General features: G+C 44.7%; 1 protein-coding gene across 13 annotated transcripts in view; it reads right to left on the reverse strand.

Annotated features, from left to right (window-relative positions):
- PTPRT (protein tyrosine phosphatase, receptor type T) overlaps positions 1-19,431 on the reverse strand; it is a 1,163,284-nt gene that overhangs the window by 158,807 nt on the left and 985,046 nt on the right. For 7 of the 13 annotated variants that reach the window (XM_021078123.1, XM_021078122.1, XM_021078114.1 and 4 more), the window contains 2 exons: positions 13,010-13,145; positions 2,830-2,859 (listed from right to left, as the gene is read on the reverse strand). In XM_021078123.1, the coding sequence (XP_020933782.1) occupies positions 2,830-2,859; positions 13,010-13,145 (166 nt within the window). The remainder of the gene's footprint in view (positions 1-2,829; positions 2,860-13,009; positions 13,146-19,431) is intronic. The other 6 variants (XM_021078115.1, XM_021078112.1, XM_021078117.1 and 3 more) reach the window with 1 other exon arrangement.

Raw genomic sequence — 19,431 nt, forward strand, 5'->3', positions numbered from 1 at the left:
TAGACAAGACAACTGACCAGTTAAACCAGTGCTTCTTGAACTTAATGTGCAACTGAATCACTGGGGATCTTGTTACAATGCAGGTTCTGGTTCACAAGGGCTGAGCTGGGACACTGGGTGATGCAGTTCTAACAAGCTCCTGGGTGATGTCAGTGCTGCTGGTGTATGGACCAGACTTTGAGTAGAGAGGGTTTAATGCACCCACTCAAGGTCTATACCTAAGGCACGGTGGAGTGGAGTTTTGACTCTGGAGACTGTAGAAGTCCCATTTCCTTTTTTGTTCCTTCTCCATTTATATACATCTCTCAATCCTATGGCTTCAAAAGACCTGTGACACGTTCCCTCCTAGGCTCCCTGTCCCCAACCACTTTGCCTCTAAACCATCCCTTCTCTAGGCACCCCACCCTTCAACCTCACCCTTCTGCACAGGCTCCTCTATTTCACCTATACATGTGCCCAGACGTTCTGGCCCCTCAAGTGGCTGGGCTCATGTTTCTCCTCTGTTTTAGGGCCCAATGGCTAAGAAGTTATCCTTCTCATAGGTCCTAGACAGGCTGGCTTCCTTCCTGAACCCTGCCCCCATCATGTGTACAAATGACTTCTGCTGGTCAAATGTCAGGGCCATGCCCAAGGCCTCCACTTCTGTGTCTCTGTAGCACCTGCTGCTGGAAAGTCCTCCTTCTGCAACGGACTTCTCTTGGTGCTTATGGTTTTCTTCTTACCTATATGTCTGCTTTGCCACTTCTTCTCCTCCTCTGAATCCTTGACCATGGCCAGTTCCTGAGTTGGTGTGAGTTCCATGAGTGACGATCTATCACTTAGACTCAAATGTGAACCCACTGAGAGATCCTGGTTCATCACTGCAACTTGAACTACAAGTACTTACACATCTGTCTCCTGTACCTCCACACTGTTCATCTTTAATTTCACCACAGTGCCCAGGCAGAGAGAATGATATAAAGTGGGCATCCAACAGTGCTAGATACACTGGCTAACAGACTAAGGGAGTGAGGCGCCCAGGGGCTGTGATGGGTCATCACATGCCCACACCCACTGTGGAACACCGATGCCATAAGAACCTCTAGAAGAACAGAGGAGCTTCCAGGGGCCACTGTTACTACCCTGACTCCTTATGGTTTCTGAAGAGGGGAAAAAAAAAAATAACATTTCACAAGGGCCAATTTTGTGATAGGAACTTAACAAAACCCCTCATTCTCTATAGGTTAGGCTCTATTACCCCTATTTTAGACTTAAGATGAATGAGGCTCAAAAAATTCATAAAACAGGCTCAAGGCTCTATAACTGGTGAGCAATGGACATGTGACTGAACCCAGAGCTGCGTAACTCTTCCCACAGGAGCAACAACCCCCCCCTACTGTTTCATTCTCTGTGCCTTTACAGATGCTGTTTCCCCTGCTCAGAATTCTGATTTCTTCAGTACTGGGTAATCCATCCCTAAAAGCACTGACATCTATCTCTTGCCCCACTAAAAAATTAGTCACCTAACTAAGTGCCCCTCTACCATGGTCCATGGAAGTCCATCTCCACCCATATTTCAAGTATTTGATTTTATGCTGGTCTCTCTGATAGGCTTGAGCACTATGTGGGGGGGACTCAAAGTCCCGGCCACCTCTCTAGCCACAGTGTCTGGAATATAATGTACATGTTCAGTGCCTGTTTGTCAAGTGAATGAATGAACAAATAAAGCTAGCTTTCTGGTACTTTCAGTGCTGGTGATCAGAGTTCGTTGATTCTTATACAACATGAAGGTGGTGATACCAGAATCTCATTTGCTCACTGTGTGGGTCATTGACCAGGGACCCAAAACACTGAGCAGAGGGATGGGAGAGCCTTTTGCAGGTTCATCCTCATCTGTGAAGGCTTCAGCAGATGATCGCTAATAGATATGGTCTCCTCACAAGGCTGGGTGTGCCTGGGGTGGAGGAAGATGTGGAGTGATGGACAACACTCTTTACAGGGAACAAGGTGTCCTGAGTTTTGCTAACTGGATGTGTGATTTCACACACTTCTCTGGACCTCAATTTTCAAATGTGGAAAATGCATGTTAGAAATGTGAGTCTAATTCAGCGGTTTTCTAACTTTTCATTACCAAGGATCTATTTATGGAGTTTCTCTCCTTTACCCTCATGTTGTGAAAACGTCTGGTTTGGTAATAAGAAAAATCATCATCTTGATTTAGAAAGTGCAAAAAAGTTGTTAGGCAATCAGCCATCTATAATTACCAACAAAATGCACTGATAGCATGAGATAACTAGTGATAAACACCAGACTGAGATAATTCCAGCCCAAAGCAAAGACCTTGGATGTATCTGTCACCTGTGAAGCTGGTTCTAGATAAAATCATGGTTCCCTGTAGACTCCCTTAAAAAGGAAAAAAAAAGTCAACGAACTTCTTTCTAATCTGAGCCCCTAGGGCTACATGTGCCCCAAGTAGACGCAAATGGACTCTGAAGTTGCTGAGATCAGTAATTCTCTTTTATGTGTGCAAGTCCTGCAGAAGGATTATGTTTTCCTCTTGCTGGAGTCTAAGGATTTCTAACTAGTGAATTACACTGACAAAGGAGAAACAGCCCCTTACATCTTCAAAAACATGGGAAAAATCCAAGATGGCAGAAACATAATGGACATGAACAATGACAGTGCATTTTCAAACGGAAAACATCTTGGCAAAATAAAAACTTTGAGGCTACAGATGGCTCAGACAGAGGAAAGTATGAGAAACCAACAGACACTTGGTTGGTGCAGGAAATGCATGCTACAGGTTGCCTTACAGGGCACAAAGCAAAGTCACCCCGGGTCGATACTTACAAGTAATAGGAGTAGGAATAAGCATTTCTTCTATATATTGGTGGGCAGTCAGATGAAGGAAATGTCCAAAAAGGGGGAAAAAGAAAAGACAAACAAACAAGAATTAGATTTATATGAAATCTTGGTTCTTAGAATTGCACATAGTATTTCAGCATCCCTAAGCTCAAAGAGATGCAAGTTTCTCTACTAGTCACCGTTGCTGAGAATCAGATATTTTTAGTGGTCAAAGAAAAGAGAGACCTCTCCTATGACAGAGAAACTCAATCCTCATGCAGAGGATGCCACGTCACATTTGGATGTTCCAGTGTTTTGAAAATGCTTTCTGATGGTTAACTAACTTTCTTGTAATTATGACTTTCTGGTCTTGCGCCAGATTTCTGTGGCCTTCTAGAATTAGTTTATCTGATCTAGTGCTCAGAGGATCTAAAGAAAATCATGATGACTTCTAGCTTCTCTGTTCTAGGTCAAATCACATCAGAATCTATTTAGTAAGGTCACACCAAAAGCAAGGAAATCGTGTGGCCAGCATCCAGGATGGCTCCCCGATGGTCCAGACTTCCCAGTAGTTGCACCCAGGTGCCGTACCCTCCCATGCTGAATCAGCGCTGGCACTGTGTGACCAAGAGACTGTGGTAGGAGTTATTTTCTGGGACTTTCAAGGATAGGACAAGTAGAAGCCATGCAGCTCCACCTGGGTCTTTGGAATTCTCACTTGCAACTCTGAGCCTCCATGTATGAGTCTAAGTATCCTGAGGCTGTCACACACAGAGGCCCTAGACTGTATGAAGAGAAAGAGACAGCCAGCCAACCCCCAGCTATTCCAGCCCCAGCCAACTGGATTGTACCAACTGAAACCCTTGATATCATGGAACAGAAACAAGGCATGCCCTTAAAACTAAAGTAGAGATTCATGAGAAAAACCAAGCACTAAATTTCATGGTTTATTTTTAAGTCTCTAACTCTCGGGGGAATAGTTTGTGATGTTATCAGTAGATAATCAAAATGACACTCACACTTTATCATGAAAGATGACTGCACTAAGAGAAGGGAATTCCAAACTTCAGTTTCAACAGAGGACAACTTAACAGACTCTCCGTGCCTTGTCTTATCTGACACTTGGATGAGTTGAACGAAATCAGTACTTTTCCCCTTTTTTTTGGCCATGCCTGAGGCGTGTGGAAGAGTTCCAAGGCTAGGGATTGAACCTGTGCCGTAGCAGTGATCAGAGCCACAGCAGAGACAATGTCAGGTCCTTAACCCGCTAGGCTACCAGGGAACTCTGTAACCAGCAGTTTTCAAAATGTGCTCTGAGGAGCCCAGGGGTTCTGCAGAGCAGCCTCATTGTAATAGCAGAAGGGGGTGCTGAGTAGGTAGGGCTGCTGGTCCTCTGCCATTTACCAAAGCCAGAGCCTCTCCATTTTAATCTATTTCATAAATTGGCATTTCATTTGATTTCACCTGACTAAAAATTCCACTCTCCAAAGAATGGTTGAAAAATCACTCTCTGTAATCTTTTCTCTGATCTCTCTTCTCATTCTTGGCTTCAGAACAATAGGAAACTCAAGTCTATGATATTGCCTTTGTTATAACTTTTTGTAATTTATAGAAAAATAAAGAATGCTTTTATATTACAGGCTGCACTACACTGACAATAATCAATACATTTGTGGATTGAGAAAAACTGCTGAATAATTCGGATTCCCAAATAACCGTCTGAGTAGGCAAGAATAATTTTCTTCCCCCTTGAGTGATTTGGTTAATTGTCTCTGTTATCCAGTTTGGTTGGCACAGAAAGATGCAGTTTTTATATCCACAGGCTGGGAACAGGTCCTCAGAGCCCCAGATTTCTCCCTCTCAAGTAGGAACTAGCCAAAGCCCCCAAGGCAGGGCCATCTTTAGGCTTTCTCTCATTCACCAAGAGAGCCAAATTCTACAGCTCCAGAAGGAAAGTGACATATGAGAGCTAAGACATCATGGTAGAAAGGAAGCCCTATGTCTCCTTGAGAGGCTGAGCTCGGGAAAATGAACCATAGCACGGCAAGATCTGATCATTCCTAAAAGTGTTCAATATCTTTGGCCAAATGAACAGTGACACTAGATGATGAAAGTGGTGAATAACTTCCAACAGATGGGTGGGAACTGGAAGAGCTCATACACGTCATACAATCCCCTCCACTAACCATACAGGTTGGTACTGTACGGAGATCATTCCTCTTTGTCATTGCTGGTTCTGAGTCCAGGGCCTGGGAAAGTGATTCCTCAAGGGCAGAAAGCTCAGGATCCATTCGATGAAGGCTTTCAGACATCTGTGTTCTCCAAATTGTCGAGAACACTGGGCTGAGGATGGAGAGGTCAGCATTCTGATCCCAGCCCTTTCACTTGTTCACTGTGACATCTTAGACAAGGTGATTCCTCTCCCTGGACCTCTGTTTCTGATCCATGTGCCAAGGGGAATGGCATGGGTGACCACCAGCTGAAACAGCTTTCACAAGTGGACCTATGGCATGTCTTAGCATCCTAGAACCACCACGTGCTAACTGCATGGCCTTGAGCAAGTCGCCATAGATCTGAGCCTCAGTTTCTCCATCGCAGGGTTGGGGGGGGATAATGATTTTTTCATAAGAGTCATAAAGGGCATCAGCATTACATTAATTTTAATTATATTCCAATTACCTGTGAGATGTAATATACAAAGTATTTTAAGTAAATTATATTATCTAAATTAATAGTACATTATATTAAACACTTGAAGTACAGTAGGGTTCAGTAAAGGGAAGCTTCTGTCCCCACTTCATCCATAGATATAAGGTTTTCTGCTTCTCACTCTGGTGACCAGGTACAAAGTATTCACCTCCTTAGGAATATTAAAAATGGCAATAAAATAAGAATACTTATGCAGCACTTACTATGTGCCAGGCATTGCTCTAGGGTCTTTTCATATATTAACTCATGTAGCCCTCACCTGAGTTAGGAATTATGAATATCCCCACTTCACAGATGAGGAAACTGAGGCAAAGAAGGTTAAATAACTTGCCTAAGATCATATAGTTAGTAACTAGACTTGGTAGCAACATAAATCTAAGACCATAAATGTTGCCTTCGAGGAAGGAAGAAAATAGATACATGTTGGTCAATATACTGGGTCAGGCATGAAGATGCCACAAGCCTTATCTCTTCCTCCTGGCTGCATGGAGCAGGTACTATTCTTCTCATTTTTAGTTGAGGAATCTGAAGCTCAAAGAGGTCACCCCTCACCAGCTCTAATGTTTTGTGTATTTCTGCACCAATTACAAGGCCTCCATCCTGAGCCAGTATTTCCTCACCGTCAGTAGCCCCAGGCTGCCTTCTTGGGTCCCAGCTACACTTAACATTCTGGACCCTCTGGTTTTCTGTTCTCAACCTTTAGGATTCACCTCTGCTTGGGCTACCTCCTTACGACAACACGCTCCTAAACCTTCAATTCACCTCTTCCAAGTAGTGAGTTATCCTGGATGTCACCAAAAGCCAGTGCTATCCCTGACCCAGCTTCGAGGCAACTCCAGAATAATGGCGGTTGACAGGCTTCTATTAATTGAGTATGTTTTCCAAATTAAAATGCAAAGTCTTCCAGGACAAAGATCATAGTTCTTACTCTATGATCGAAACACAGTATACATATATATCCTTTCTCTAAGGCTTGAAGAAGATTTACTGAAGGTCTGAATTTACAAGGATACAGTGATATTGCAAGCTAACAGATTGCCTGAGACCAAAGATCCTGAGCAGGGAGACAGCTATGCTTAGGAAAAAAAAAAAAAAAAAAAGACCATAAACTTCATAAATCACATACTGCAGAATCTGAGCTGGCTGACACTACTGACTTGAGGCACAGCTTCCCTTTGTTCCATATTAAACAGAACTAACTTGTCTATTTAACCATACATTTGGCCATCTACCTGCCCATCTAGCTCATAAACCTGCCCATTTATTCTTCCTTCCTTCCATCCATCCATCCTATCCATCCATCCATCCACTTAATAGTCTATCTTTCCACTTATCCATCTATCCCATAATCCCATACACTCATCTATTCATCCATGTACTCATCTACTTGTTCATTCAAAAATCCATGCATCACCTGCTTATCCATCTTTCTGTCATTAATTGAGCCAAGGGCCTATTATATGACTGTCTCCACAAGTACCAAAGATAGTAAAACAAGTGCCATCTTAATCCAGCCAACAGGCCTTATGGGAGAGCCAGACCAAAAATATATGATAAAATAAATGATAACATTAGCGACTGCTTTTAGGAGGTCACTGATGCATCAGGTGCTGTTCTCAGTACTTATGTGAACTATTTTATTGAATCCTCACTAGAAGCATTATTATTATTCTACAGAGAGGTTAAGTAATTTGCCCAAGTTTATATAGTTAGAAGCGGCATGGCAGGGATTAGAATCCAAGACATCTGACTTTTTAAGAGCCTGCATTAGGAATCACTATGTTATTATCTCCTGGAGTGATAAATGGTATGGGGAGGCTACCAGGGAGCTGTGGGACCACATCTGGAGGTAAGGGTGGCAAGGGGCAGAGGTAATTGGGCCTAGATTCTATGATGCCTCAGTTGTAAAGTCAAGGAACATCCAGAGGGAGTAGAAGGGAGGGTGTTTCCAGGCTGATGTGGCTATGTGTTTGTTGGATGGGTGGGTGGATTATCAAGGTGGGAATGTCAAGATGTTGGCAGGCCCTACTTCCCAATTAGCTTAAGCAGCTTACTCTCAATACCATAGGTAAGAAGGAGAACCCAAAAAGCCAAGGTGCCAAATATTTTTCTAGATGGATGATTCTGGCAGGAGGGTGAGAAAAAAAGTTGGAGGGGGCAAGGGATCAGAGCCATGAAAGCTGCTGCAAGAGAGGTAGGGGGTTGATCTTGCCATGGCCATGAGGAAGGAGAAGAGGTGAATGTGAAAGGGGTTAAAACACAAAAGGGGTGAGTAAATGTGAAGAAGAAGACTCCCAAAGTTTTCACTTGAGTGGCTGCCCAATGAGTACAAACAGGAGGATTCACTTTGCAGGGCGTGGAGGGATGAGCAGTCGCGAATGGGGTAAACACAGCAAAATAACACATTTATGGTGGGCTGCATTCCCACTTCAGTGAACATTCAAAAATCTGTCACACCATTCAGCATCATATCAGCAAATCCCATTTTATATTTCATCCAGATTAAATGGTGTTAAGAGTGTAGGTTCTGCAATCAGATTGGCCAAGTTTGAAACCCAGCTCTTCCACTTATTAACTATGTGATTTGGGGCAATTTTCTTAAATTCTCCATGTTTCTGTTTTGTGATCTGTAGCACAGTACCAGCTAATAGTAGCCCTGCCTCTTTGGCTCAGCCAGTAGTTAGATTTTCCTACTGCCTCACTATTTTTTTCTTCCTAGATAGATAGTGTGTTCCCTGAGTCTAAAACCAGGATGTGGTTTTTACATACTGGCCTTGTAGCCTTACCACTTCCTACCAAAGTGCTGGCTTTATCCTTGATGCTCAATGTTGATATTTGGCTTCTGAGTGAAACTTTCTCGCTTAAAAGATGGAGTGCCATCTCGGTCCCCATCTGTTCTAATTTCACTGGGATTCAATACATTTTTAGGGAATCCACAGTAGCTATAAGGCACATTTACAATAAGGATGAAAAAGAATAGGCAGCTGATGGTCCAGTGAAGAAGGTAAGATTTGAATACGAATGACAAATATAAGACAGAACATAACGTGGATCCCATAGAGGGGGTCTAGATGGTGAAGAGATTGTGTCTAGACTGAAGGTCAGAGGGCTTATTGGAGAAAATGTCTATTAAACTAGATCTCAACCATGGGGTGTATCTGTCACAAGGAACTGGGGAACACAAGCATTGAAGGGGGAGGAAACTTCACAAGCAAAGGTAGAGGAGGGAGGTGAGACTTCAAGGAAACCTGCCAGAATCACTGTGAGCAAGGGGACAGTGGAGCTTAACAAAGCTCTCAAGACGACACAAACATGTGCCTCTTCCCTCATGTCTACCCCATGAACCACTGTTATAGGGGAGGAGAAGCCACTGAAGGATTTTAGAATGTAGTTTTGGGAGTGCAAGTTTCATTTCTGAAACATCACTTTGGCTATACAGATGGATTGGCGAGATGGGGCCAGGGTCAAAGAGGTGGTGAGGAGACTTGAATCATGAAGCTATAGAAGCTGATACCATAGAAGAGGCAGTGGAAAGAGGGAGAGGAGAGGATGTCACCAAGAGAATGTAAAGACGTAGGTTCAAAAATATGGGGTGATGGAATCCCGTTGGTTTGGTGTGGAGTGTGAGGTAGTACCTATCACTAAGGTGGGGACATAGGATTGGGAACAGGTTGGTTGGAGAGATGATATTTTGTCTTTAACCATAAAAACTTTGAAGGTAGAGGTCCAGGGGCAGATGATACAGAGTAGTGGAGCCCTGGTGGGAGAGGGTCAAAGCAGAAGGTCTGCCGTTGTAGGCCACTTCCATTTTCAGTCTATCACTAGTTAGTATGATACATACACAACAGAAGATCTAGGCATATGGTGCAGGGGAGACTCTTGGGTCTTCCTGGGATTGGGAGTTGGGGGTGGGCTTGTGGGAAGGCTTCATGGAGGAAGTAATACTTGGAAGAATTTAGGGCTAAGAGGCAGAGTTATTGGAGCCTTGCTCGTGAAAATAAATGTCTGACATTTGATTCAGGGAAATAGTACGCAGCAAGGCAAATAATAGTAGAAAATGATACCTGAATCTGGATCACCTGTGTCATATTCCAGGCTTCACTTATATACTTTTTTTTCTTTTTGTCTTTTTATAGCTCCACCCATGGCATGTGAAAGTTTCCAGGCTGGGGGTAAAATTGGAACTGTAGCTGCCAGCCTATGCCATAGCCACAGCAACATGGGATCTGAGCCACATCTGTGGCCTACACCACAGCTCACAGCAATGCCAGATCCTTAACCCACTGAGAAAGGCCAGGGATCAAACCGTGTCCTCATGGATACTAGTTGGGCTTGTTACCTCTGAACCAAAATGGGAATTTCCTGGGATGTCTTATGTTGACTAGAAACATTTGGCTGCAGCTCTAGGAAAGACTTTGAGCCAGATGAATTCACTGGAAGCAGAGAAAACAGGGAGCCACCATGCCCATGTCCCTGGAGTTTAGGGAGAAGACTCAGCTCAAGCCTGTGTAGGGGAGTGTAGGCATGTGAGCTCTGAGAGTTCCTGGATGCATGGTCATGAGTGGATACTGAAGAGGTGCTGACACAGGATCCTGAGTTGTGATGATTTGTCTACTATTGGGAGAGGTTCCTTTCCTTTCATATCTATTCCTCTTCGGTAGCTGTGGATAGCATTCTGTGAGCAGTAAGTTAATGACAGACTCAAGTGACCAATGCAGCTTCTCCCATATTTATTATGGGGCTGGGATCAGAGGAGGGAAAAGACTCATCAAGCCCTTCACTGTCCTTTGGGGGCAATTTCAAGACATCAGAAGACATTGTAGGTTAATGGAAAGAGTGCAGGGCTACATTTAATCTCTCCTTTTCCTCCTTCGTTCTCCCTCTCCATCCCTCTTCTCTCCCCTCCCCTCCTCTCTGCTTTTCTCCTTACCTTCTGCTATACCCATCTGTAAAATATTATCATCAACTCAGTCAGCAAAATGCCTCATTTTTTCCAAAAGATACTGTACTTGAAAACACTGATCAGCATCTCCCCCACCCCCTGCCCCTAGCTGTCTACTGCCCCTAGCCCCCAGCCACAACCATCTCAGTTTTGCCTCTGGGAAAAAAAAATGATGATCATGTGATGCCCGTCAGTTGAGTCTGATGGATGTTTTTCACAGAGGTGAGAGATGGAGAGGATACGCCAAAGAGGATAAAACCACACAAAGGGCTCACTTTATCCTTGCTCCCATCCTGGAAACAGCCCTTTCCTCCCTTCCGGAAAGTCACACCTTTCAGAAATAGCTGTTGAGAGGGAAGTGAAATTTTTTCACAAGCTCACAGACAATGGTGATGTGGATTAAGCCAGGCTTTAGAAAGAGCAAAATTGGAAGAGCATATCTGACTTACAAATCAGCAGCAAAGAATGAGAACATTCAGGGTCTATCAAAGGTGCAATTCTATTAAATTGGTTACTTTTTTTTTCAGGAAGACTATCCCAAATTCACCTTTGTCTCTAAAACATCTACAACTCTAAGGATGGGTCAGTGACCTTAATATGTGCAATGTGCTTACTGTCCCCCAGAAAAGTCAGACCTCACACTGGACCTCATCTAATTGCAGCTGACTTGGCACTGTGACATAAAACATGACCTTGTTTTATGGAGTGTGATGATGATGACTCTGGAGGGGGCTGCTGACCCCTCATGTACCTTTCCTATCCCTGGCCTTTCCAACCGCAAAATCAGTAGCTGAGCCGAACTAATCGTTTAGTCATTCTGCTGGGAGCCTGAGGAAAGGAAGCCTCTCAGAACAAGGATGTCAAGAAAGCGTGGTTCTACCAATAAGATGTCCCGGTCAGACGAGGTACTGGCTGATTGAGAACAGAATGTGGCACCAGAACGGCTACAAGAAGCCTAACTGCTTGTAGAGGGGGAACTGATGGCTGGAAAGGAGATCTGGTATGTATATATGTACGTACGTACGTATGTATGTATGTTTGTATGTATTTTTACTTTGTGCGTTTAGATTCATGGAACTCCTTAGGTAGAAACTGAAATCTGTCTTTGAGGCATTCTGTCTCTATGTTCTGGTGAGAACAAATTTCATGAGCTCTTTTCATCCCAAGGATGGAAAGCAAGGTTCTTGTGATTGATGAGGCTTGTCTCAAACTCTGTGAGTAACCAAACCCAGAGCTTCTGGCGGAGGAGTTAAGGTGTTTGGTGAAGAATAAAAAAAAAAACATCTTTAAGTTGGGGGCAGGGCACGTAGTGGCACATTTTTTTTTTTTTTTAAGAACATACCCACAGCCTGGAAGTTCCCAGGCTAGGGGTTGAATCAGAGCTGCAGCTACAGGCCTACACCACAGTCACAGCAATGCCAGATCCGAGCCGCATCTGCGACCGACACTGCAGCTGGCAGCAACATCAGGTCCTTAACCACTGAGCGTGGCCAGGGATAGAACCCACATTCTCATGGATACAACTTGGGTTCTTAATCCGCTGAGCCACAATGGGAACTCCTATTTTCCCATTATAGGGGGGGGAAGAACATATTTTCATAATGCAGGTACATATTTTGTTTGCTTCGGCAGACTGGAGAGTGGGACGGTGGAGACCAAGGTTGGAATCCCAGTATTAAAATTGAGAAGATGCCGGGATGGCAACTCAACATGCTTGGGAACATGGTGGCAGTCCATGTGCTAAGGTGAGGTGGGTGGGAGGACTCCCCTGTTGGGAGCAATAACCGTGCAGCCCCAGGACAGTGAGAGCCTTCCCTGATGACTGTTTCCTTTCCCCATGGTCCTCATGCCTTGTGAATGTCTGAGAAACGGAAAAAAACAGTGTAATGAGTTTGGGAGATAAGAAAGGAGCCTGTGCCCTGACTTTCCTGAGTAATGCAAGCAATGTAACTGTGTTCCTTGACCAGAGGAGCCAGGAAGACATCCTGCTGAGAGGCGACAAGCAGTAACAATCCTGCTGGGAGGGTCTTATGTGACAAGAAGCAGGATGGAGCCTTCCCTCAGGGCTGTCACACCGCTGGAACCTCTAGCCCTTTGATGCAGAGGACAGCAGGGGATGCTGTTACTTGACCAAAGAGAAATCAGGGAAGAAGGAAGGTGAAAGGAATGAAGCATTACTTTCCTGCGTCTGTATTTCCGGGCTCATCTCTGTTCCTGGGGCTCCCCGGGGAATCTGGATGATGTGACCAATCACAGCAGAGCAGCTATTTCTGAGAAGCATCCTACCTGGAATCCCATGGCGCAGCAAGAAACACCTGCCCCATAAGAAACCGGCCAACACAGGGCTGCTTGCCCAGCAGGTGGCATACACCCTTCAGACACCATCAGCTACGGCTGGCCCGCTATTTCAGGACCTCAATGATTATATCAGAAGGTCCTGCTCAGAAGTGATCAGCAGAGGAAGGACTTGGTCAGGTGGCAGTGTTGGGGCTGCCTGGGGTTGGCAGAGTCTGCAGGGCAGCAACAGAAACTCACCTCCTTTTGATGGTGAGCATCACTCCCAGGAGAATGATGATGAACATGAGGAGGCCGGCGATCACACCGGCCATCTTCACCGTGTTGTCCACCTGCTTCTCCGGCTCCACCGTGTTAGAATTCTGAGTGGAGGCACCTTGGAGGGAAAGAGGAAGGAGCAAGATATTGAAAAGGCTGACACGTGTGACTAGACCTATTCATAACAACAACAGGTTCCATTACTGAGCACTAACTAGATGCTAGGCACTGTGCTGAGGGCGTTATACACGTTGACCCGTATCTAACCCTTTCCAGGATTAATCCCTTGTGAGGTTGGGGTTATTACCCCTCCCCCTTCTTTTGCAGATGAAGAAACTAAGGTGTAGAGAGACTGAGTTCCCCAAGGTTACACAACTGCTGTGCTGGGAGAGACGAAGCAGAGGATTTCTATCCACACTCTGTCCTGAGGATTAAACCATGGAAAACCATATGATTGTAGGCTCATGGAATTATTCCACACCCTACTTAATTCTTTCAAGTAAATGGTGAAAACGACAGTTTAATGTAAGGGTAACATAATTAAAATCACTGGATTTTTAAAGATAAAAATGCAACATTTTTAATCTTGTGCCTAAAATGAAACAAATGATAGGGTAGCAATTTAGCGCATTAAAGAGAACGGCCTTGGGTTCAGAAAAACACATACATCTGCTAACTCCATTTTTGGAATTTAATGCTGATGCTATGCGTCCTGACAGGTCAATTCCACATCAAGAACGCTGGAGAACTGGGCACTTACTATATATCCTCAGCCCTGTGCTAGGCCATTTCATGGGTCTAGCTTGGTCAACCCTTGCAAATGTTCCCCAAAGTATATATAGATTGTCCCATTTTGTAGATGAGAAAACCAAGAAATCTTGCTACAAGTTGCATGGCTGATAACAGCCAGGGCCAGGATGCCACACAGGTTTTCTGACTCTAAGTCTAGGTCTCAAAAGTCAGAAACCTTGGCCTAGTGCTTAGCTCTTGGTACTTTCATTCTGTGGCCTGGGTTCAATCCCTGCCCTGGGAACTGAGATCTCATATCAAGCCACTGCATGCCATAGCCAAAAAAAAAAAAAAAAAAAAAAAAGGTCAGAAATATGTTTTTAATGTATTTAAAAAAAACTATTTATTTTTAATATTACATTTTTAATTAAAGAAATCTTGAATTCAACTTTCAAGTTCCCTAGATCTCTCAATCTTTTTCCTCCAAGATAAGCATTTGGCTAATGACACAGCAGAATTAAGGAGCCAAAGAATGCCTAATCCCAGCCTCTTTGTGCCATGTACTGGGCACAGAGGCAACTTTCCATTCTAGACCCTGAACCCTTCTGGAGTGTGGTCCAGGGGTTCCCAGGACCTTGGTGAATTCTTCTTCCCAATGGTGCCATGTTTGTGTGAGGCAGCTTAAATCTAAAGACTCCTTTTCCTTAAAAAAATCAAAAATAAATCAAAGGAGTCTTGGTCATGGCCCAGGGGGTTAAGGATCCCACTGCAGCGGCTTGGGTTGCTGCAGAGGCACAGGTTCAATCCCCAGCCTAGTGCAATAGGTTAAAGAATCTGGCTTTGCCACAGCTCCCTGGTCAGGGAAATTCCACATGCCATGGGGTGGCCATAAAAAAAAAAATAAAAACAAAAAAATCCCCCCAAACAAAAACAAAGCAAAATTAAAACAACAACAAAAAACCAACAAAGACTCCTTTTTTTCTGACCCAGCCCTACTTTCCTACCACATCGGCACCAGCTCATCCTTTATCAGTGACCCCACTTCCCTGGTTGCCCCAGGAGAGTTCTCCTTTCTCTTCTCTAAATTCTGATAACTCCCTGTAACACTTGGCAAACATCAACGTACTGATATTATTTATTTTTATTTGCTTCCCCATCTGTCTCCTCCAGTGGTCTGCAAGCTCTTTGGGGGCAAGATGATGCCTCGTTTATCTTTGTTTCCTCATGTGAACACAGAGTCTGGCTCGTAATAAGTGTTCCCTTAACATTTGTGGCTGTTTAATGTTTAGCTGAAGGGATGACATCTCTGGCCCCACACATTTGTTCTCATGAGACCAAATTGCATTTCACAGAACTCAGCTGATGGAAGGGATGCTAATGCCCATAAGCTATGATTTTGATTCTTCAAACTCAATGATGTTCAGAACAGTCCTCCAGTACATCCCCTCTTCCTGCTTAAGAGCATCATGTGTTTCCTTACCACAGCACTTTCCCCAGACTCTATTTTGTTTTTTATTTTTTGTCTTTTTAGGCATATGGACATTCCCAGGCTAGGGGTTGAATCGGAGCTGCACAGCAACAGCAATGCCAGATCCAAGCCTCATTTGCAACCGCAGCTCAGGGCAATGCTGGACCCTTCCACTGAGCAAGGCCAGGGATTGAACTCACATTTGCATAGATACTAGTTAGTTTCATTACCACTGAGGCACAACTGGAACTCCCCTCACCCTAGACTCTCTTGTAAAGTGGAAAAGCTGGGTTTACTTAGCCAAGTCTCCCTAGTGGGAACAACAAGTCTTCAAGTAAGGGAGTGCATATTTTTTGTCTCTCTAAAGCCAGTGTCTAGCACAAGCTTCCCTCTTCCTCTCTGCTGGTTAATAGATGACGGCTGAATGACATAGAGGCTAGTGGACCACAGCTGTTTGCCTCATTTATTCACTGGATCATTCATTCATTTATTACTGAGCTCCCATGTTCCCTGTCTGAAATAATGTAACACTGGGGGGTAAGGAATCTTCTCCTAGAAGGACTTATGGATGAGGGGTTTATTCAGCTAAAGATAAACCCAACTCAACAAATCCCAGGAGGGTCGGCACAGGCTGTGCCTGTCCATAGCCAGAGAATTCCTGGAGGAGTTGGCCAACCTCTTAGGTAGGGCTGGTCTCACATTCCAGGGTGCAGGCAGGTCCTAAGTAGCCCTCATTTTCCAGTTTGGAGACAAGAATTTCTGAGATATGTCTTAGTACATAGACATAGGACGTGCCTAAGCATAAAGGAGGTTGAGCACCTCAGACCAGAATTTCCTCAATAGCATCAGAGTCTTTTTATTTGAATTTGGAAGAAGCATTGGCTCTGGAACATGCACCCACTGATGTAGCTAAACTTTACTTAATGCCTGCTATGAGATCCCCTTCTAGAGACTGGAGGCACAAAGACAAAGCCATGGAGAGAGTCCTGTTACCCTAGGGACACCGCTGTCAGCTTGGTCTTATGAGACTCACACTTCATTCCCGCAATACATAATCACAAGCACTCACTGTAGGCCAGGCATTTGGTAATACAATGGTGAGCCAAACAGGCCCAGTTCTTGCCCTCAAAGAGCCTACATTTAGTGGTGAGTCGGGTTGAGGGATTAGAATTAATAAATAAAGAATCAATAAGCATAAGCTGTCAACTCTGTTAAGGATTAGAACATAGAGGGGCATGAGCCATGAAAAACAGTGAGAAATGAATCACTGTTGTGAGGAAGTGGCCAGTGGGGTGGGCTCTGAGAAGGATAGGGTTTAATTAGGCAACAAGACCAGGAAAGGAGTGTATAGGGACAGCAGGAAAAGCAGCCTTGGCTAAGGCCATGTGATAGGGCAAGGAGCCTGGTGCCTTCAAGAAATGAAAGAACTGCCATGTAATGAGGGTGAGAGGTCAGGAGAGCATGGAGTGGACAGCTGGCAAGGGCAGCAAGAGCCAGTCCATGCAGGACATCATAGGTCACAATGGGAGTTTTTCTTTTTTTTCATCCCAAGAAACACAGGGAGTCGTTGAAGTGTTGTTCACGGAGCCATGATTTGGTCAGATTTGTATGTCCAACTGACTGTTCCGGCTTCTCTGTGAAGCCGAAGCGGAGTAGAGAGATGCATTTTGAAGCCATTATAGTCTCCAGATGAAAGAGAAGAGTTTCTTGAACTCAGGTGATGGCAGTGAAGAAAGATGCAATAAAAGAGATAATTACCCAAAATAGATAAATGAAACCTGTTGATGGAAAAGATGCAGTGAACAAGGAAAAGAGAATTGAGCTCTTGAGGATGACAATAATGAGGTGGATAACGGTGATGTTCAAGTGTTCAAGAAACAGTTTACAAAGACTAGAGTTAGGAGGAAAATATGTGTGTTTGGGGCAATTTGAGATTGAGAGATACTCCGAATCTGAATCTCTTAAAGGAGGTCTAAGCTGGAGACAAAAGTGTGTGAGCCAGATGCACATAAATGGTATTTGAAGCATGGAGGTTGATGAAGTTAGTCAGGGAAGCAATGAAGAGTGGATGGAGAAGCAGGCCTAGACAGAGACTTGAGGATCAGCAGTATTGAATAAGTGGGTAGAGGAAGATGAGCCTACAGAGGCAACAGAGAAGGAGTGGCCAGACACATAAGGAAAAAACTCAGGAGAGGACAGTGTCCTTGAGCCAGGGGAAGAGAGTGTTTCAAGAGGGAAGGCATAACCAACTGGGTCAAATGCTGCTCCTAGGAGAGAATCAAACTTCCTACCCAAAGGGAAGGGAAGATCTTGGATAAGTATTAGAAGAACCTTCCCAGGTAAATTCTAAGATGTTCCCAAACAGAAGCACCTTCAGTGGTGACAACGAATCAACAAGGGAACATATCTGAAGGCCACAGAGGAACATCCAAGACATTCAGAGAGGCCACAGCCCAGCAGTGTCGACAAATTCAATGAATTCAGCTGGCAGGCATCAGAGCTGAAATCCCAGGCCCTGTACAGTGAGGTTATTAGGAAGAGCTGTGCTTGTCTTGTCCAACTAAATTCCAGATATAGGAATTGTCCTAGGACATGGCAAATTCTGCTTCCACTACAACATCCTTTTAAGGGCATTTACTTTAGCCCCTGGCAATGTGCACCTATGTTCATAAAAGAAGCATGCTGACAGTGCTCAAAGGTAGCACAGGTATTGAGGAATGGCTCTGGGACCAATGGCCAGACAGCATTCATCTGGGGCTCCTACATCCAGGAGGAAGAAGAGAGGGACAGAGACAAAGGATGAGCTGGTCTTGTTCCTGCTGCAGAGTCAGGAATGTGTCCATGGGGCTCATGTCATTAAGTGCTCAGAGAAGCAGATGAGAACCTGCAATAGGACTTGCTGGGAAGCACATCAGGGTTGGTGAAAGTTGGGGCCTCTGAGTAATGCAACCAGCTCTTTTAGGCAGGCACCGAGCTCCTCATTTAACAGAATCTGGATTACACTACTTTTTAAAATTTAGCCTAAACACATCACCATTACTCGTTGCCAAGAAATGTCCTAAGTGTTTTTCAGATAGTAAGTCATTTAATCCTCACAAAACCTGATGCTGAAGATGCTAGTTTTATTTTCCCTTTTCTACAGATAGAAAACTTCACAAATGGGTGAAGTGACTTGTCCAAAGCCATATAGCCATATAACTGGTGAGTTGCAGAGCTGGGATTATGCATGCAAGACTCACCCCCTTATCATTAAAATGAACTTCCCCTGATGGATTTGTTATGGAAATGCCAGCGCTTGGTCTGCATAGAAGCCTGGCTACCTGACTCACTGGCCAGAGATCCAAGGGTCTTGGAAGCCCATTAGCAATATGGTAAGTGCATTACTCTTGCCCTAAGCCATCCTCTTCATGAGAGTCAAATGCAGTGTCATGTCCCAGCCCCTAAAAAGCTCTGGCTCTGGCCCTGGGCAATTTCCATCTACTAAGCAGGGACCAGAAGTCTGAGAATGGAGAGAAAGGGGACGGATGTGGATGTGTCCTGCTCATCGCTGCCCTCCACTAGGAGCCAACCTGAGAACAGTCCAAATAAAGCAGAATTGGCAAGTGGGCAACAAGTGGTAGATTTATCCAGTTGGAGCAGCTTCAAGGCTCTCCTTGAGACCCCTGTGTGATGGAGTCATCAACGACAGTCTTGTGAACTCAGCCTGCACAGACAGGAGACTGCTGTTTCCAACATGAGGTTTCATGGCCAACCTTATCCTCCAGTCAGCTGTGCCCCCCATGCTCTGAGCACTCAAACTCCCAAAGGTCAAGGCGGACCTCTCAAAGCAGCTGATGCTGCTCCCCTACCCTGGACTCTTTTCACAGAAGCTATGCTGGCTGAGAATCCAGTGGCCTCAGCCTTAGCTCAGAGTCCACATCTGGCTTTCAAGGGGCCACCTATCTACTCTTACATATGGAAACCTGGCACCCAAGGCAGGGTTCTTAGTCTCTTGAAGCCTGTCCCCCTCTCTCAATATTTGCTCCATATATAGGGCCCAGGTGCCATGTTCTCCCCCCGCCCCTCACCCTCTTCTTGTCCTATGCCACCAAACAACCATCCCTGTTTATATTCCTCAGGGACTCTTGAGACCCAACAAGGACGGTGCTTCTCTGCTCTACTCTGCACTTGTCACCCTGGTGAAGCTTGTCCATTTTTATGGACTCCA

The sequence above is a fragment of the Sus scrofa genome, chromosome 17 (genome assembly GCF_000003025.6).
Source record: "Sus scrofa isolate TJ Tabasco breed Duroc chromosome 17, Sscrofa11.1, whole genome shotgun sequence".
In the NCBI taxonomy this organism is placed as follows: domain Eukaryota; kingdom Metazoa; phylum Chordata; class Mammalia; order Artiodactyla; family Suidae; genus Sus; species Sus scrofa.